The following is a 20,910-nucleotide window of genomic DNA, read 5'->3' as shown; positions in this document are numbered from 1 at the left end:
CTCTATGGGTAAGAGGTGCAGGGAAATCCTAAAAAATAAGGGTTACACCACGAAGTACTAATGCACTCCTATGCAAAAACGACTGTTCCTGTAAATTTCATAAGACTTAGATCAAGTACAAAATATTTGTGTCAATTGGCTCTATTTTTTTGACTCTGTGGTCTGGTATTATTTTGAATATTACTGATTAGTTTCAGCTGTGTTATCTATATAACTGACTGTGGTACAATGTGACTCTGTTGTAATGGTTCCTGTACAACGTAAAATTTTGTTTCCATCATAGTACAAACATGTCTAGTAATAAATTTGCACTTTATTCTAAACCTTTGCCAGGTGGCTCTATTATTTTGACCACCACTGTAGGTATGTAAACGATCAAAGTTTCAGACCCATTGGATTGTTGCTACAGGTCTCCCCACGTGGTTGGTCGCGGAGGAATCAACTCCAGTATACGGACTCTGGTGTAGCATAGTTGACTTGCAGTCTGTGCAGTGAAGTGTTCCCCGTCAAACATGCCTCGACGACAGAGAAGAGCACGCTATCAACAACTGTCACCGTTTGAGAGGGCTCGGATAATTGGGCTGTGTGAGGCTGGATTATCGCTAAGGACTGTCGCTGTATGTGTTGGCCGATAGGCATCTATAGTACAACGTGTATGGCAGCAGTGGACAAGTGAAGGTACCCACACTCGTAGACCTGGCACAGGCCCAGCGCAACGGACAACTGTGAGAGAGGATTGCCGCATCATTCGGATGGCCCGGATGAAACCCCATGCAACAGCAGCGCAAATTTGAGCAGCTGTGGAACTCCACGTTACACAACAAACAGTTGGTTAATCGCCTGTGTGCAGCTGGCTTACGAGCCTGTGTCCCTGCAGAAGGTGTTCCATTGACCCCACAACAGCGACGTGTAAGGCTGGCCTGGTGTCGAGAAAGATCGACGTGGGTCGACGAATGGCATAGGGTCGTCTTTAGTGATGAATCGCGCTTCTGTCTTGCCCGCAGTGATCGCCGGAATCATGTGCGCCGACATACCGGGGAGAGGGGCAGCCCAGATCTTATTGTCGAGAGGCACACAGGGCCAACACCAAGCATTATGGTCTGGGGAGCTATTGGCTTTAATGTGAAATCACAATTAGTGCTTGTTGAGGGCACTATGACTGCTTGACAGTACGTTGATAGGGTACTCAATCCAGTGGTTGTCCCTATGATGGCGAACATTGTTAATGGGATGTTTCAGCAGGACAATGCCCGGTTTCACACTGCACACATCTCCAGAGAAGCTCTCCACGACATGGCCCGCCAGATCCCCGGACCTCAGTCCTATTGAGCATGTGTGGGACATGATGGGTCGACAACTGGCCAACCGTCCTCAGCCACCCACAACTCTGGAACAACTGACCCGTGCAGTGCAGCAAGCATGGGCCACAATTCCTCAGGAAGCGATCCAGGGCCTTATTGACTCCATGCCTCGACGAATTCATCAATGTATTGCAGCTCGTGGTGGGCACATCCTGTATTGATTGTTGTCCAAACTTGCAGTCAGAGGGACCTGAAAGTGTAATCATCGAATCACAATCAAATACTCGTCCTGCATCTTTAATTGCAGCAATGTAGCACCACTCCTTCTGGGTGTTGCAATTTCCATTTTCTTCAGTGTATTTCTCATATAACTTAATTTGTTCCTTCCTGTTTCTTCTCTTGTATTTAAGTGTATTTTGCTTTGTTTATGTCATTGTTTATGTAAATATGTAATATATTTTATTATATATATTTGTGTCCTTTGCAAATATCTGTATATCTTTCATTTTAGATTAATAACTATTGCACATATCTCGGATCTTTGTCATTTGCCATTATGCTGTTGCTGATCCAGAATGAATGAATAAATAAATAAATAATTGAGAATGGAATAATGTGGATAAATGAGTTTCACTACATTATATTTCATAAGTTTTCGAATAAAGACTGTAGGTTGCTGCTAGTTATTTGAAAACTGATTTATGTTACAGAACATTTCTGAAACGAACTGGCTTACTCACTTCATGCCTCAGAAATACAGAGTTTATAATGAAATACCTTTCAGGAGCAATCCTGTGACCATATGTGACAGTATGACCTGAGACTGTCTGGCCGAGGGTTGGGCGGCCAGTACCAAACCTGACAACCTAAGGGTGAACCAACAGCTATGGGCACAAGAGTTCCCCCTTAGGAGGTTTGATGAAACCTTTGTGTACGAAATCTCTACTGTCACCTCCCATGTCTCACACCCATAAAAGGAAACTGATTTCACGTCTGAGTTAAAGATTCTAAGCTTTGTTTTCAAAGATATTTCACAAGATCTCCACACTGGTCGCAGCTGAACGAAGGCTCCTTTTGCCTTTTTGATCTTATTTACAACATCTTTTGTCGCTCCTCCATTCTTGGAAACAGTACTTGCCAGGTAACAAAAGCTTTCCACCTGCTCAATCTCTTCTTCTTTCACAGCCAATACATTCTTGTTTTGGCTGTTCAGTCTAAGCTCTTTAATGTTAATTTTTAATCCAACTCTCTGAGCTTCTATTTCCAAGACCTTAAGCTTCTCACTCATAAAGTGTGGGTCAGAAGGCAGATGTCATCTGCAAAATCCAAATCCTCCAGGTATACCTCTCCTTTTGTGCTCAGTCATCTTCCTCATGACCCCATCTAACGTCAGCTAAAATAACAGTGTTCAGAGCAGACATCCTTGCCTCTTACTCTGGAATCTATATTAAATGGTTCTGAGAGGTTGCCATCATGTTTCACTTGGCAAGTATATTCTCTGTACATTATCACCACAATACTGATGATCTATGAAGGTACTCCGTAGTTCTGCATTGTTTTCCAGATGGCTTCTCGCTGCACTCTGTCAAAGGCTTTTTCAAAGTAGACAAAAGCCAGATATAATAGAGACCAGTATTCCATGGATTGCTCAATAGTAATCCTCAAGGTGTTGATTTGATCTGTGCATGATATGCTTTCCCTTAACCAGCCTGTTCCCTCCTCTATTGGCACTCTAAGATGGTTGAGAACAACCCTTGAAAATACTTTACTAGGTACTGACAAAAGTGTGATGCCACGCCAGTTATTGCATTTCATCAGGTCTCTTTTCTTGGGCAACTTGATAAGGATTCCCTTCCTCCAATCTTCCGGGATGGTTTCTGTGTTCCAGATTTCTTGGAACAATGGTAGTAACATATCTGCCATTACTTCATAGTCCGCCTTAGGCATTTCCACCACATTATCCACATCAGGTGCTTTGTTAGTCTTACAGCTTTTTCACTCTTGCTAGGAGGCTGAGTACTGATTTGCAATGCAGGCATTTCCTGCTGGTCAAATTTCTCCTGCTTTTGTTCTAGTTGTTGGACCAATGTCCTGATGAATACTTCACTGAAATATTCCCTCCATTGCTTCAACTGTTCCTCACTGTTAGTCAAGTGCTCACCCTCTTTCGACTTCACTGGTTTTCTTTCATTAAAGCGTTTCTGGGACAGCTGTTTGGTAATACCGTACAGCCCTTTCGAGTTACCCCTTTCTACTGCCTTTTGAGACCTTTCTGCAAGATTACAAAAAGAGTCCAAACGTTCATCAATAAATATTTGAGGACTATACTGGGAGTATGCTGGCCAGAAGTTATCTCCGATGAAGAACTTTGGCAGCGTACCCAACAAGGGAAAGCTGAAGTAGTCATAAAAGAAAGGAAATGGAGATGGAGATGGATCGGACACACTTTGAGAAAAGGGCCTCAACATATTCCAAAGCAGGCACTGGAATGGAACCCTCAAAGAGCAAGACAGAGAGGCAGACCGAGGACGACCTGGTGCAGGACCTCTGAAGCAGAGGTGACACCCATTGTGTACTTCTGGACTAACATCAAGAAGATGACCATGAAAAGGATCAGAAGGAGAGCTCTAATATGTGCCCTATGCTCCACACTGGAGTAAAAGGAATTAAGTCAAGTAAGTAAGTAAGTAAGTAAGTAAGTAAGTAAGTAAGTAAGTCGTGTAGGAAAAGACACATAAATTCATTAACAAGCTGCTGCCTTGCAGATGTGGCAGGGGACTGCTAAAGGCTAAGGGAGAAAATCCCCAAAAGAAAATCCTCTTCAGCAATAGCCCTAGCAAGTCAGCTGGAAGAATATTCTGAAAATTGCTTTCAACCAAAGAATGAGCTTCGAAACAAAAAATAACTCAACTGAAGACAAAACATAGAGTACTTTTGGAAATAATGACGACTCGGACGAGTCCAAAGATCATCCAAACGGTATAAGAAGATATTCAGAATTGAAACAATTATATTTATGAGGAGGTACAAAACAGACACTCATGTTCTTGACTAATCTGTCGTTTAACATTCTTGAGAATAGCACAAAGTGACAGTGACATCAAATACCATCATACGAAGGTAATCCCAAAAATAAGGTCTCTTATTTTTTATAAATACAAAGACCTGCTTATTTCTACAATGGTTTACATCACTTTACAACTTGAAGATTTAGCTATTTTTCTACATAATCACCATTTCGTTCAATGCATTTTTGTATGTGCTGTGACAGTTTTTGTATGCCCATGTCATACCAGCTTGCCGCCATGCTGTTCAGGAAGTTGTGAACCTCATCTTCCAGTTCATCGTTAATTGTGGACCCAGGGGGCATAAAGTCGACCAACAATACCCCTTTTCGATCCCAAAACACACTTGTCATGATTTTACCAGCAGACTGTGTTTGCTTGATTATCCGCGGCTTTGGCGAAGAGGGATGCTGCCACTGGCATGATTGTTGCTTGGTCTCAGCTGTAAAGTGGAACATCCAGGTTTCGTCACCCATGACAATTGGCGATGGATTTCAATCAGTTCAGTACCTTTTTTGTTAAACGGGAGCTCCATCCTCAACAGCTGTTAAGCCAAGACTGAGTGCCTCAGTGCGGGAAACACTCTTCACAATATTGTGACCAACAGCCACACGAACAGAGTTCTGTATTTATAAAAAAACTGGAGACCTTATTTTTGGGATTACCCTCGTATCATAACTAGGTCAAATCCATCATCTATCTCAAAGCTGAAGGCAATCATTAGAGAAATATATAAATTATTACAATTTTTATTTATCTAGGAGGTATGATTAGAACAGTGGCTGCTGGCTTTCCGATCAGACAGCTGAGGTTCGAATCCCAGTCAATCCCGGGTTGAAATTTTCACCCGAAAAATCGCATGGCGTCAGAAAGGGCATCTGGTCTTAAATTCATAGCCAAACCCAAAATGTGCCATAGTGGCTTCAGCAGCCTTAGAAATACCTAGGAGAAACTGAAGAGTGAAATAGGTCCATCTATTCAATACAAGGCTAATGCTATTGTTTCTATATTATCACAATAGGCAGTTACATTATCATTCCAATATTAACATTTCTATGTACAGTACTTATAACAAAACAACATTAGAATTTGTTGGGAGAAAATTAATTCATTGTATTCCCTCAAAAAATATAATATCTAGAAGAAAACATTATATGCTAAGATGATACTATATGACAGATGCAGAATAAAATTCTATGCCAATAAAGAGCATTTTTTCAGAGATAGAAAAGTGTTGGCACTTATTTGTACATGCAATAGTACAGACAAGAACATTTGAACACTGAAATTTCATCCACTACACTTCATGTTCCACTTAAGGTCCAGATGCCTTATGCTGTTTTTAGCCGTGTTCATCCTTCATGATATGGATTTTTGTTGGTATCTCTTTCCTTTCATTTGTAATTCCATAACTTGATTTAACATTCTTACAACTTCAAAGGCTATGCATCCCAATAAACGGTTTTGTTAGCAAAGGTACACTTTTAAAAATGATGTTAACCTTACAATATGACAGAAGTGATCAATTGGTCGACACAAACATAAGGAGAAAAAATTGGGTGTTGTTTACCAGAATTATACTAAATACTACCTAATACCTTTATTGAGGATGATAACTTCTTCATATCATTGTAACGTCACCAATTCAAATTTTATTTATGGATATTACTACATTATTTTTCTTATTTTAACACAGAGGGTTGCTGTCATTTAGTATGATGCACCTGTATAATGTTGACTTTGATCTGATATTTAACTTTTGTTTGGTAAGGGCAGTAAGGACACTTGTACAAGGACTATTTGTGACCAAGATGTTGCAGATGACGAACAAGACTGGCTCTCATCTTACAACTTGCTCCACAAATCAGACAGACAAAATGCTTGTTATCCTTTCCAAGTGAATGTTCATATTCATATGATCCTCTACTACTTCTTTCTCTGTTGCTTGGTATGGACAAAGAATGCACTGATAGAAATCTCTCTTATCATCAGCCTGGTCAGGAAATGCTATTCCTACAATACCAACAGAGTTTCCTGACACTAGCTTACAAGAATCTGGTCCTTCTTCTTTATTTAAATGACTTGTTAACTCTATAGCAGAGGGCAAACCATCTGTAAATAGAAATAAAGTTTACATTAGAATGTAAATATAATTCACAATATACTGATATCACAATTATTAACCCGAGAGTAATAGCGCTGGGTACTGCCAGATCCCCACAGTCACTTTTAGAACTATTGTACCTGTGTTTGATCGGGTGAAAGTATACTTGTAATGAAAGTATACTGCTGGTGCTTTGTCTAACTATATTCTCATGTTATTCATACAAATTGCTGCATGTGCCTCCAGCATTCTCTTATGTCTTGGAAGAAGAAAACTGCCAGTTCAAGTAGCTGAAGTCCTCAAGGACCCCTGTGTTACAGTTTGTGAAACTCTTTATACACCTGATATGCACAGCTGTGGCCTTATCTTTGAGTGAGTATATTCCTATACCTGTTATAAAATAGTTTACGTCTATTGTAAGGTGGTTCAGTTGAGATTGTTGTAAGTCGTACTATATTTGGATTTATTATGCCTTACATTGAGAAAATGGGCAGGACAGTATCAGATCACTCCTAAATGGAACTTCTGTGAACAACAATGACGGCAGACTCCTCAAATGAAAATGAAATGTATAATACAGGGTTATTCTAAATAAGTTACCTGAAAGTGACAGTGAAAAATTTTGAAACTAAAGTCCAAAATTACTTCAGATGTTAGTTAAACGCTGTGTAATATCATCCAATTACAAGCCTCGCCGGCAGATTTCGCTCCATACAGTCTTCTTATGCTTCTGGTAGGATACGTGATACAGTTACCATAGGATTGTACAGTGTTGCAGAGCATTCCAAGTGTTTTGTATGGTACTATGAAACAGTCACAAATTACGGTACAAAGACGCTTCAGAACCAAACATCAGAAAGCTCCGCCTCAGGTAAAGACTCTCAAAGCATGGATGATTGCTTCATGGAAAAAAGTTGTGTGACAGAGAAAGGACAGGAGTACCCTTGTGTAGCAGACTACATTGTGGAAACTGAGAGGGACATATGCACGAAGTTCATAAAAATCTTCACCAAGAGCAGCTTTGAAGCTGGGCATTCCCCAGCCTTAAGGTATGGAGAATTTTACAACTCGGTTGTAAGGAGTGTATGTTGCAACTGGCTCAGACACTGAGTGAAGGTGCCAGTTAGAAAAATAATTGTTCGTTGTGGGGTCCAATTTGCGATGACTTTATGAAGTCAGCAAAAATGTACTCGGATCTTGTCCTGCTTATTCTCAGTCCACTGGTTTCAAGTGCCATTTTCCATCTTGAAAAAAACTCCTGAACTTGATCTCTCCTTTCACCAATCAAGGTCAAGTCATCTGTATACAGAATAGTCAGCATAGATTTCCATCAGATCTTGAACCCATTTCATCAGTACACGTTTCCGTATCTTGGATGTGTGGGATATCAATTTTATGCTATGGTAATTTCCACATTCTCTGGCATCTCCATTGTTCTTAAAAACAGGTACCACCAAGTCTCACGTAACGGATTAGTTAGGAGTACACCAGCCAGTAGTTTACTGAACAATCCTCAGACCCAACATAACCTTCCTGTCTGCACTTCTTCCATAGCTCTGCAGGAATGTCATCAGGTCCATTTGCATGACCACTCTTCATCTCTCACACCACCTTCTATATCATCTTACTTAATAGTCAGTTTTTCTATCGGTCCTTCCGTTTGTTCACACTTAGCTGCTTCTTGTTGTGGGAATTTCTCATTAAGAAGTTTTTAAAATAGAGTACTTCATCCCATGGTTTGCAACGTCAACTTCTTTGGTCAATAGAACACCAAGTTCGTTGTCAATGTGTTTCAAGGCCATGTCTTGTATTTGCTTGTTCAGCTGGAATGCAATTTCATAGATGTTTCTTTCACTCCTGGCTCTTCTAAATCTTCGTATATTTTGGATTGAGCCTCGTTTTGTTACTGCTACCTTTGCCTCTTTGGGTGCCTTGGTGTACTGCTGCCTGTACTTGATTTTATCTTCATTTTCACTATTCTTTCACCATGTTTCGAATGGTGTCTTCTTTTCCTTCAGCTTGGAATGAATACCTTCTTGTCGCCACCACCAAATTTCGTTTTTAATCTTCAGTCTTCCTCTAGATACACAGAGATGTTCTTTCGCCTTTACAACACAGAACTGTTGCAATGGCACCCACATGTCTTGCAGGCTCAATTCAGCACGAGAATATGAATCTAGTCTGGGATATGTTTTTGTCACCGGTCGGTGGGACGGAGAATTGGAACTACAGTGTGTTTAGAATTATAAATTTTAAAGTTTTTTGTGTGGCTTATCTGAAGGATTTCATTTTTGTTTGTAATATTTTGAGAAATGAAGAAATAAGAACTCTGGACTCTGCTGGAATATTTTTTGCAAGATACGAGAATTGTTTTCGAAGTGATTTTTTTGTATGTAAATTTTATGTAATTTATAATTTAAATTAATGTCTGCAAGGGTGTAACTTGTCCAAAGGTTGATTTGATGTTTGTAATGTGATTTTAAAATGTAAAAGGTTATTTAAATTGAGTCACCCTGTACCACACGTGTGGTTTCCTATGATGAAATTTTGGTGGTGTAATCGTAATGTTCCAGAACTTGTGCAATTGCTAACGATGTTAAAATGACCATATATGGTCACGAGATTTCCTATTGGCAAAAAGGTCCAGGAATCTAGGGTAAGTTTGATCCTATTGGTTAATTGTAATCGGGCCATTTCCGGCCTTGTGGCCGGCTTCGAAAAATGATGCGTGAGATCGGCGTCAATTTCCATCCGACCGCCCAAGCGAGCGTTCGCGCTCGAGGGCTACTACCCTCGGGAGCTCCATCTTTCCGCGGTAAGGGTTATTTCAGTGTTTTTGCAATGTTATTCTCAATGTTTTCTGGTTTTGTTTCATTTAGTTTAATTGCTTTTGTGTTTCATTATTTCTTTGCTTAATGTCATTTTAAAAGTTTAATTTAATGTGTCCGAGTTTACCCTAGGTTCCAATTGCCGTAGTTTCAATTCTTTCATCCATTAAATACTTTCGCTTTAAACTATACCTTTAATGTAGCATCACCTTCTTTGTTAAATCAAATTTTATGTTAAGTTACTTAAGTATGTCTTGTTTCCGTGTCGTGGAACTGTATTTTGTAAAACTTTGTCATTTTTAATATAGTTGAGCTAGAGGGTGTTTCTTGTAAGTCTTTTCTCCCCCATAACGTCATACGTTCCCATGGACCTCATAGATAGGGCTTCCCAGCACGTTCCACTATCCTGTCTTAGTTGTCATTTTTAGGCCTGTAAGTGTTCCCTGTATTTGGTTTATATGAATTTTCCGCCACTGCGTCATTTTCCGATCTCATTATCATTATTATTTCTATATTATTATTATTATTATTTATGTGTAACTGTAGTTGTCCCGAAACTAGCAGTTACAGTTTTCATGTCTTCAATAAAAAGGCAGGCTTTTTCTTCATCTTTCTGTGCACACAATTTGATCTTTTCCATTGGTACAATGGGTTGCTTTGTAAGCATTTTCTGTAATTTCACTCCAACCAGTAAAATAATAATAATAACAATAATAATCGTATGGCCTCAGCTACCGTGTGCAGACATTTCAATTTGATGCTATCTGGCTGTCTGCTCGTCAATTTCGACGTTCCGTTTTACTATAGGCCCCCACTAGATGGCAGACCGAGTAAACCGAAACTCTCTTGGGCGTCTATTGGCTGAGATTTAATTATTTTTGTCGGGTAAACACCAAATGTGTCACCAGAGATCTTTTACATGCCGACATCGTACGACATGGAGTGTCGAATGGACTTTTTTCCGCCCTTCAAAAATCCGACTACCTCTGCCGGGTTTGAACCCGCTATCTTGGGATCCGGAGGCCGACACTCTACCGCTGATCCACAGAGGCAGCTACTTCAACCAGTAAAAGCCTATGATACAAAATGAGTGGCTCACCTGGAATCGCCTTGCAATTTACAAAATATTGAAGCATTTCCCTGCCACAAAATATCAATGTAAGTTTGTACAATGCCATTTTAGGATTGTCTCTTGAAAGTGACCAGATGTTCTTCTCTCTTTTGGAAGTGGGTGATGATTGCCACGCCGTATACTTGAGAAAATTGTAGAGATACCTTTCCCTGATCAATTCTCATACCACAGCCAAAGCTACCTAGACACTCGGTGCAGTCTGGAGCTGTTCTGCTAACCTGTCCATTGAGACCCGCTCCGATGACCTTTATTTCATGCGGTAGTTTTACTTGCATCAGCAGTTCAAACTTTTCCCAGAACATTTGTTTGATCTCCTTACCCTGACCAATGTATATGCCGACATGATATTCAAGCACTTTTCTTCCACTGGCAGCTTCATAGACATCAAACGATCAAATCTCCCTTCTCCCCATGATCACTTTCTTGGTCAGATATTCAGCAATAATGATGCCAAATTTCTTTTGAGGGTTTTTGCCACTACTGAAGAACAGTTTGAAGCCCCATCTAATATTTCTAGCCTTGAAAAAAGAAAAAACAAACACACACACAATATGTTGACATGTCTTCGCTGCAAAACTTCTGCCAAATCAGATGTGTTTCTGATCAGGGTACTGATGCTCCAAGTTACAATGTGCAATTTTTGGATCTTATTTCTCTGGATACTTCTTCTTATCCTTCCTGCCTCACTTTTGTGGGAGGTAACCTATTCTGTACCTCACTTTTGCAGGGAGGCGACTTATTCTGTGCCTTACTTTTGGGGGGAGACGATTTATCTTTTACACTACTTCTACCAACTACCCTCTTCGTATTAATTGAGGTTTAGCATTAAAAGTTTACAATCAGTTGCCGCCTAATGTCAAGTCAGCATAGCCATTTCATGTGATCAAATGCTGCCGTTAAGGCTGTTCGCAGATTACGTTATGCTGTACAGAGTAATAAATAAGTTACAAGATTGTGAGCAACCGCAAAATGACCTCGAAAAGGTTGTGAGGAGGACAGTAGACAATGGTATGATGATAAATGGGGTCAAAAGTCAGATTGTGAGGTTCACAAATATGAAAAGTCCTCTCAGTTTTAATTACTGCGTTGATGGGGTGAAAGTTCCTTTTGGGGATCATTGTAAGTACCTAGGTGTTAATATAAGGGAAGATTTTCATTGGCGTGATCACAAAAATATGATTGTTAATAAAGGGTACAGATCTCTGTGCTTGGTTATGAGGGTATTTAGGGGTTGTAGTAAGGATGTAAAGGAGAGGGCATATAAATCTCTGGTAAGACCTCAACTAGTGTATGGTTCCAGTGTATGGGACCCTCACCAGGATTACTTGATTCAAGAACTGGAAAAAATCCAAAGAAAAGCAGCTCGATTTGTTCTGGGTGATTTCCGACAAAAGAGTAGCATTACAAAAATGTTGCAAAGTTTGGGCTGGGAAGACTTGGGAGGAAGGAGACGAGCTGCTTGACTAAGTGGTATGTTCCAAGCTGTCAGTGGAGAAATGGCATGGAATGACATCAGTAGACAAATAGGTTTAAGTGATGTCTTTAAAAGTAGGAAAGATCACAATATGAAGATAAAGCTGAAATTCAAGAGGACAAATTGGGGCAAATATTCGTTTATAGGTAGGGGAGTTAGGGATTGGATTAACTTACCAAGGGAGATGTTCAATAAATTTCCAATTTCTTTGCGATCATTTAAGAAAAGGCTAGGAAAACAACAGATAGGAAATCTGCCACCTGGGCGACTGCCCTAAATGCAGATCAGTAGTGATTGAGATTGATCGATCCGGCACCATTCCTACTGCTAACAACTGGCCAGATGGCAGGTTGTACACAAAGCTAGTCCTTAATAATTTCCAGACAGCTTCATACACTATCATCAAGATTTAGACACCCAAATATGTCAGGCTAGCTCTTGATGATTAGTTTTCCCTTTCAGTAGCCTTTTACGACAAGCAGGGACTACTACAGGCCTATTCTACCCCAGAACCTGCAGGGGTCTCCTTGAGCTAAACTCTGGTATGTATAAAGTTTCAGTTCAATAGTATAACAAATCCTCTGCGTAATGGTAATATGATTAGTAAAAATGTATCTGCTAAGGTTTCATTGTACAGGATACTTCTCTAGAACACAACATTCATTTCTGAGTAGGAATACAATTTAAAAATCTTTCTTTCACATTCAAAGAGTTTGGATGCTCTTTTCCTGATGTCTAATTAGTTTCTTCAGTTCCACGCTGAAGTGGACAACAACTTATTCTTATAGTTGTACGAAGAAGAAGTTTCAGGTTATTTGAGCACAGTTCATAACCTTGGATAAATCAAACAAAGAGACTTCAAAATTGGCAACCTCATGTAATTTATTGGAACAGTAACAGAGATTGTCTACAGTAAGAAAATCTTCATAGCATTCAAAACTGAAATTCAAAATATTTAACAAATATGGTAGCTTCTTCACCATAGTTAACGGAATGTATTTCCTTCTGTTGATAACAGTTCCCTTATACTCTTAAGGGTCCAAAACTTGGTGCATACGAATGACGTGAATCTTGAGATGATGTTTGAGTTTTGCACGGTAGGGACAGTATGAACAATGGAATGTTGGTTCCTTGCCACATTGATGACGCTGATGAAGAGCAAGACTGGTTTTCATCTTATAGCCTCTCCCACATTTCATGCATATAAAACGTTGAATGCTCTGCCCAGAATGATAAACCCGGCTATGGTTTTCCACTGACATTTTGTCTGATGTTTGGTATGGGCAATGAATACACCGATAGAGTTCCTTATTTTCACCCTGCTGTTTAGGAAATGCTAGTTCCATAGCTTTTATTGACTCAGTCCGAAATGAGTTTGGCTCATTTAATTTGTTTGATTTGTTGGAATAACTCAACAAATCTCCAGAAAACGCCCAACAATCTGTAAGTACAAACAGAATTTGTTAAGAAAACAACACAATTAAGATTCACACGAGAGAATGTTGTTTTCCATCAATTTTTAACAATTCTCTTCTAGCATTTTAACAATAACAAGTATATAATAGAGGAAATTTATTATTTACAACATTATTGTCGTATTTTCCGTTCTGTAGTTTCATAATACATACCTATATCATACCAGTCAAAATATATCTCTAATTCTCAGGTGTTCATCAATTGTTAGAACTAGATAATAATGTGATATGTAATAGATGCCCACCAATATTCAAGAAACCCTATTAACCGTATACAGTAGATTTCTATAAAAATGTAATTGCAAGATTCTTTTCAGGGAAGGGTAGGAGAAAAGAAAATTAGTTTAGTCTGGATGTGGAGGACAAAAAAATCTGAAAAAGCTTTTGTCAACTTTATAAGAAAATATAAAAAATACAGGCACAATTCTTGTACAGTTCAATTTCCAAATATTCCTATTTATTTATCTACAAGTGTGGTAGTAACATTCAGTTGGAAAGATTCATTACCGGTACTTTTGAAAGTTTAAAAAAGTTAGTTTTCTTTAAGTGAATGGGTATAAATCAATACGAAGAGAAAAGAAAATACTGTTTCAGAAACATACAATGAATCAAATTTTAAATATACTGGTACAATATTGGGGATGAACTGTATGTTCATAAAATTTACTTACATTTCAATATCAAATGAATAATTAACTCCTGGTCACATAACAATAACAGTATGTTATCAGGGTATCACACAGAAAAACTAATTAATTACAGCAAAAAAATCAAAATGTCAAAACAATTTATAAGCTTTATTGGTTCATAAATGGATCATATAGTGGCTCATGCACTTCTGAATGTGGGAGGAACTAAAATGACTAATTTTAACTCTTGAATTACATTCACTTATCATTCAAAAGTTCAGAAAGTTGAAAAAAAAAGGCTTCATGCATATCTTTTATAATAAAATAAAAACTGAATAATTAAAAGGAAGAAAATTTGTCTTCTTTGTAATAGTAAATTATTAATGAGCATACCAAACACTTATCTCATACATTTTTTTGGGGGGGGGTTCTTTTTCAGGTTAATAATAAATAATTGATCAATTGAAAATTACATTCCTTACAACATATGTATTAAACTTCAGGAAAATGTTAATTTGTACAAAACTAACAACATTAAAATTGCATTACTTCCCAATTCAGGCTTCTCTGAAACTCCTAACTCAAACAAGGGATAGTATAGACCCAAACATATTTTTAACTTGGCATCAAATAAGTGGCATTTGTTATAATTCTAATACAATTTTTCTTTCCAAATTATTAACAAAGCAGACAAAACAACACGATCACAAACTTTGTTATAATAGATATATAGAAACTGATATATATTTTTCTCCTAAGTACTGTACCCCAAATACAGTACAAATTCAAGCATGCCTACAGTGACTAAAGTAGATGCAAAGCATTTTCCAAATAAAATCGTTATACATCTTTGTGTTTAATTCGTATATGATTCACAAGGTTTCCTTTCCATTTGGTACAATATACACAATATGGGCACTTAATTGTAGGTTCCTTGCCACATTCATGTCTCATATGTGCCACTAAAGATTGCTTCCAGCGGTACCTTCTGGAACAATTTAAGCACACGTAGTCTTCAGTGTTTTCGGGAAGTTTCTGCACAGTGGATTCTGACACCGTAGGTACTAATGGTTGAAATGAAACTGCTCTGTTATTTGGATAAACACCCAGTGAAGAAAATCTCCTTGTCTCAGACACATTGGAATTATCATAGCCACAGTCAGGAGTTTGTATACGACATAAGACACCATGGTTATTAGTGAACGCTTCCATCTGGATCTCATTATCTGTCGTACATAGCACTGTCACTGAAATTAAAAAGAGCGGTAAGTTAGTTCATCATGAGATTCTCTGAAAATTTATGCTTGACAACTCAAGGTGTATGTAAAATCCATTCATGCAAGTAGTTATATCGACAAGCCAATAAATAAAATCTTGCAAAATATTGCATAATTCGTGAAGCTAATAAATTCATGTCTTCAACACTGACATACTGTTCACAAAAGTGACAAGACAGTGCATATAATATCTACAATTACCCATAAATATGAGGTGGAAGTTGAGAGAAAAAGAAGAGAAATACTTGGAAAGTTTTAAAATATAACCATGGTGAAGGATGAAGAGCTAGCTAGTTGCTTTACGTCGCACTTTATGGCGATGATGGGACAGGAAAGGCCTAGGAGTTGGAAGGAAGTCGCCGTGACCTTAATTAAGGTACAGCCCCAGCATTTGCCTGGTGTGAAAATGGGAAACCACGGAAAAACATCTTCAGGGCTGCCGACGGTGGGATTTGAACTCACTATCTTCCGGATGCAAGCTCACAGCCGCGTGCCCCTGACCACACGGCCAACTCGCCCGGTAAGGATGAAGAGAATAAAATGGACAGATAAGACAAGGAATGAGGAAGATTTCACATTCTGAAGGTAATATGGGAAAGGGAAAGTAGTTGGATAGAGCATATATTGAGAAGAGAAAGTATTTTAAGAAAAGCATTAACAGAGGGGAAGATACAGTAAATGGAAATAGGGGGCGAGGGTGAAGAAGAATTGGAATAATAACAGATTTAAAGAGTGGCCAAATAAAGGCTCAGCTGAAAGAAGACACTCAAGATAGAAGAGTTTGTAGGGTGTAGTTCTGTACCTGTCTATGGGCAGATGCACATAGGTATGATGATGATCTCTCAATACATAAAATTTTTGCAACTCCTATATATACCGTACATACAATGCCTAGCATGCATGGACTTAGTACAAAATATTTTTACATGTAGTCCTAATTTCAATGCATCTACTTTAGCACAGAGTGTAGTGCCTGATGTCAGAACATGACAGTTCACTGCCGATCAGTTCCTAATTTTCTTCCAATTAAATGGTTCTTCAATGGATCAAAATGATTGTTTCAGTACGTTCTACAGTAGGTCAGAATAATATGGCCCAGTACTTCCCAATGCTAACACCGTGAAAACACTTACGTGTGGCTCGTTTTCAAGCAACAGTGTGATACCTGTTCACATTAAGTAAATCCATTTACAAGAAGTGTTCATGTTTCCTTTAGATGCTGAAATTGGATCACATTACCCACACCAATATTTGATTGGTCTTAGCTCTCTATCTTATAACAAATTGTTGAGTAGTCTAATGACAGTAAGGGGAGGCAGTGGTGGACCTATTCTGGTTTGACAGGTTGAAGAAAAATGTAAAAAGGAATAATGTACATGTGAGAGAGTTTTTGTTATTTTAATTAAGGAACTTCCAACATAATACTCAACGAACAACGAGTAGATTAAAGCCCTATGACATCTGTTGTGGTAAATGGAGATGCCTTTAGAGAGAGGCATGTTAGCTGAAATAATATCATTGACTTCACGCCAAGGTAGTCACAGTTCGAAATCCAGTCAATACAGTACATGGGTTTTTAAAATAAGAAGTTATGTTCTTCTGGTTCAAATTCCTCATAAAACTAGACATTCTGTGGCTACAATCACAAAATTAACAGTTGAGAGTGTAATAATAATGGCATGTGGTCTCCAAAGAGGCCTGGTGCAGGTCTTTAGAGTTGATGCCATATAGGGAACCTGTGATATCTGTGAGGATGGGGCCCTACCCACGATTAATTATAATGCTAAAGATGGTACACACACCCAGCCCCCAATCCTCTGGAATTAACCAATGAAGGTTAAAATCACCAACCCTCCCAGGAATCAAACCCAGGAGCCTCTGGACCAAAGGCCAGCATGCTAACAATTTAGCCATGGTGCCAGACGAGAGTGTATTAAAAGCCAAAGAATATACACAAAATTTGGTAACCAATAGTTATTTTATTTATTTAGCATACGGCTTTTCGCACCAGGAGTGTCTGAGGAGGTGTTCGGCTCGCCTGGTACAGGTCTTTCGATTTGATGTCTGAGGGAGACCTACACGTCTGGGTGTGAAATTATGATAATGAGGTAGGAAGAGGGTGTTATTTGACAGGAGTAGTCTATGTGCCAACACTGGGTAAGCAATAGTGTTACAGACAGATGACAAAGTGGAGATTATCAAGAGCAGACCTTATTGAATAATTTGTAAAATTATAAGCTGGTAAGAACCTCTCTAAAATGTTTGTAAGATCTTAGATGATAAATCAGCCATTTCTCTTAAAAGATTTTCAATTCCTTTTGAAGATACCAACTGCATTTACTTAACTGACTAAATACAGTATCATGGCATTATGGTACCACATGCTTGCCTCTCTGGTGCAACGAACAGTGCATTTCACTGTCAAGGAAATGAATTTGAGTTTAGGCTCTGAATCATCAAGAATATAATTTTGTAGAACTTTACCTCAAATGTACCAATGGTAGTAACACTTTACACAAACAAAATCACAGAGATTGTGCTGAATATTCTATAAAAATATTTTTGAAGGAAAACTTTACAAAGAGCCATTATAGAAAGATTGAAAATTATCCATCAATCAATACTTTGTGAGAATTTACAAAGGTAATCAATTACCAAATTATTATCACATACATATTTTACGTCCTTTAAAGGACTACTTCACTATTTGACTATCTTTGAATAAATTCTCTCAATGACTGGCAGCTGATTCTTAATTTTTTTTTTAAATATCAAATGATCAACAATGTGAGACAAAGTTTATCCTTCTTAACTTACACTCTGAAGCTAATTTTTGAACTGCTCTTGACAAAGTTGATAAAGGAATCACGATCAGCGGGAATCAAATAAACACCATCCACTATGCACATGGCACCGTGATACTTCCTGACATTTAGATCTTCAACTCCTAATGAACAGCATCAGTGAAGTAAGCAAAGAGCAGGGCCTTAAAATAAAAATTCAGAAAACAAAATTCATGGTAAACAGCAAACAGAAAATCTCCAGTCTGTTACCACCTTGGATGGGAACACCATTGGAGGGTGTTACATTTCATGTGTCTAGGATACTGGGCAACACAAGAATGGGATTTGAATGCAGAAACAAAAACGATAATCAGTACTTCAAGAAGTGAGTTTATGAAATTAAAAAATCTTGGGTGCAATGAATGATCTCTGATTCAAAAACTCAGTGTGTCATGAATTGTTAATGTGATACCATTGTTGCTTTACAGCGCTGGAGGATGGACACTAAATGCTCTGTCAATAAATCGAATGCAGACCTTTGAAAGGTGGACGTATCGCAGAATGTTCAAGATCTCATGGTATGCTAAGTCACCAAGGTGATACTGCATTGGGTCGAGAAATCATGTGAAGTCTTAACCCTTGCAAAACATAGGAAAGTAGCCTATTTTTGTCACATCTTCCAAAATGACAAATACAGCCTGATACAACTGATCAGAGAAGGCAAGGTAGAAAAGAAACATGCACTCGAGCGGAGATTACCTTGGACGCAGAACCTCTGAGAGTAGTTCAACATCCACAACATGGCAACTGATACGGGGAACATAAAATAGGAAAAGATACTCCATGACGGTTGCCAACCTTCTGTGAGGAGACGGCACCAGAAGAAGAGTCAATATGAATATTTACAACATTTTTCTTTTATAAGTCATGAATCATTCAAGAGTTATATTTTAAAGAATGCAAACTCTATTGAAACTCAGAGTTTATATTTCTATTTACTAAAATCAAACACATTCACATAGGTATTCTGTATGATATGTCCCAAAACTTGCCTAAATAACCACAAGAAAAGTTAAAAGAATATGTTGGGCTTCACATATACCCATTTAAAGGAAATTCTGTGAATTTATGTAATTAAATATCACTGCAGTAGATAAAAAGACTCCGTTCCTAACGAACACCATATGGTATAAATTAACAGTTCTGATAACTTTAATGATCCAACCAGCCTCTGAGCGATGGCCTAATAGACAGAATTTTAAGAGGACTAATGCAATAGGCTACAGTTTGAAGTAGACTCCCTGGCAGCTAGAAATAATCTATAAGTAGTTATAATGACATAGCAAGTATAATATTTATAGTCATACGTAGTCAAACAGAACATAAGAAGTTATACCACAGCTATTTTATACAACTGTCAACTTTAATATAACAGAGGTACACTGTCTACAAGAAACTTTTTACAGGTGGATCATTACAACTATCTGGGCTGTGGAAATCTTCCAGGAAGGCAATTTAGTGAGAAAGCTTGAATAAAGGTGTAGAAGCTAATGACTGGGTTTCCATTTGTTAAGTTAATTCAACGAAAAAATATTTTCATATTGCTCGATACAGGTCAATTTCACAGAATGGGGGGAAACAACAATCTAGTAATAGATGCATCTTCATCTTTCAGTTAAATTAAATGTAAAATGTAGGAAGTAGGAACAGGAAATGACTATAATTAAATTCATTTTTTTAACAGTTTCATTTCTTGAAACCATTAGTTTATTGGCTAAAAATAGAATTCTCTCAAGTACATATGCATATCTTCTTAGGATAATGATCATTAATTTGATGTATATTAACAATATTATTAAATCAATCAATCAATCAATCAATGATTATGTCATGACAGGGTCAAATAGTTCCTACTTCTTACAATCAGAAAGCAGGATTTATTTCAATATATTAACATATCAAATAGCATACAACAAGCAGCCAACTTACTCAGATTAAATTAAAGCCTACTAAACACATGTTTACAGATATTGATTAAATGTATACACAAGAACCTCGTTTATCCAGATTAAGTGGGACCGGAACTGATCTGGATTATCGAATATCTGGATAATCCGGAAAAACTAAAAAACAAACAAATACAGTACATGTTACAAAATATATTGATGGTGATGCTTGTTGTTTAAAGCGGCCTAACACCTAAGATCATCGGCACTGCTTCAATTGTACAATAAATATAAGATCACTTTTCTTACATTTACGACTCTGTTTTATGCACTAAAATAATGTGTGAGCTTTTTCTGTTTTACATTTGTGTAGCATTTGCGTGCAGCATGATCATGAAGAGCTCACCGAGTGGCTCAGACGCTTGAGGTGCTGGCCTTGGCAGGTTCGATCCTGGCTCAGTCCGGTGGTATTCGAAGGTGCTCAACTACGTCAGCCTCGTGTCGGCAGATTTACTGGCATGTGAAAGAACTCCCACGGGACTAAATTCCGGCACATTGGCACTTCCAAAAACCGTAAAAGTAGTTAGTGGGACATAAAGAAAAATAATATTATTATTATTATTATTATTATTATTATTATTATTTATCGATACAGCAACCTGTGGGCCATGTTTACATAATCTTCCTTCTGTCACGCAGACTGATACTCTTTCTCTTTACACTCTCGCCAAAGATTCTTGAGTCTTTGACTTCTTCTTGCTTGCTCTTCCACTGAGATGTTCCGTGGCTTCGCATGTTGTTTTTCAAACGCATCCCTCATTCCCGCAACCTTCTTCCTAAATGACGTCCTTTCTTTTATATCCTCCTCCTTGATACCTATTTCTGCCAAGTCATTG

At 38.1% G+C, this 20,910-nt stretch overlaps 1 protein-coding gene across 10 annotated transcripts in view; it reads right to left on the bottom strand.

Moving 5' to 3' along the window:
* The window catches only part of lola (longitudinals lacking), a 581,907-nt gene that overhangs the window by 153,277 nt on the left and 407,720 nt on the right, over positions 1-20,910 (bottom strand). Inside the window, exon 5 of one of the 10 annotated variants that reach the window (XM_067135862.2) lies at positions 6,216-6,478. The exons of 7 other annotated variants lie outside the window; for them this stretch is intronic. In XM_067135862.2, the coding sequence (XP_066991963.1) occupies positions 6,231-6,478 (248 nt within the window). In that variant the 3' untranslated portion in view covers positions 6,216-6,230. Of the gene's footprint in view, positions 1-6,215; positions 6,479-12,920; positions 13,346-14,833; positions 15,256-20,910 lie in introns of those variants that run through there. 2 more of the 10 variants (XM_067135852.2, XM_067135853.2) reach the window with 2 other exon arrangements.

Source organism: Anabrus simplex, chromosome 1, assembly GCF_040414725.1.
Source record: "Anabrus simplex isolate iqAnaSimp1 chromosome 1, ASM4041472v1, whole genome shotgun sequence".
NCBI classification, from domain to species: Eukaryota; Metazoa; Arthropoda; class Insecta; order Orthoptera; family Tettigoniidae; genus Anabrus; species Anabrus simplex.
Note: the sequence above shows the minus strand (reverse complement) of the source record. Positions and strands in the feature narration are given on the sequence as shown.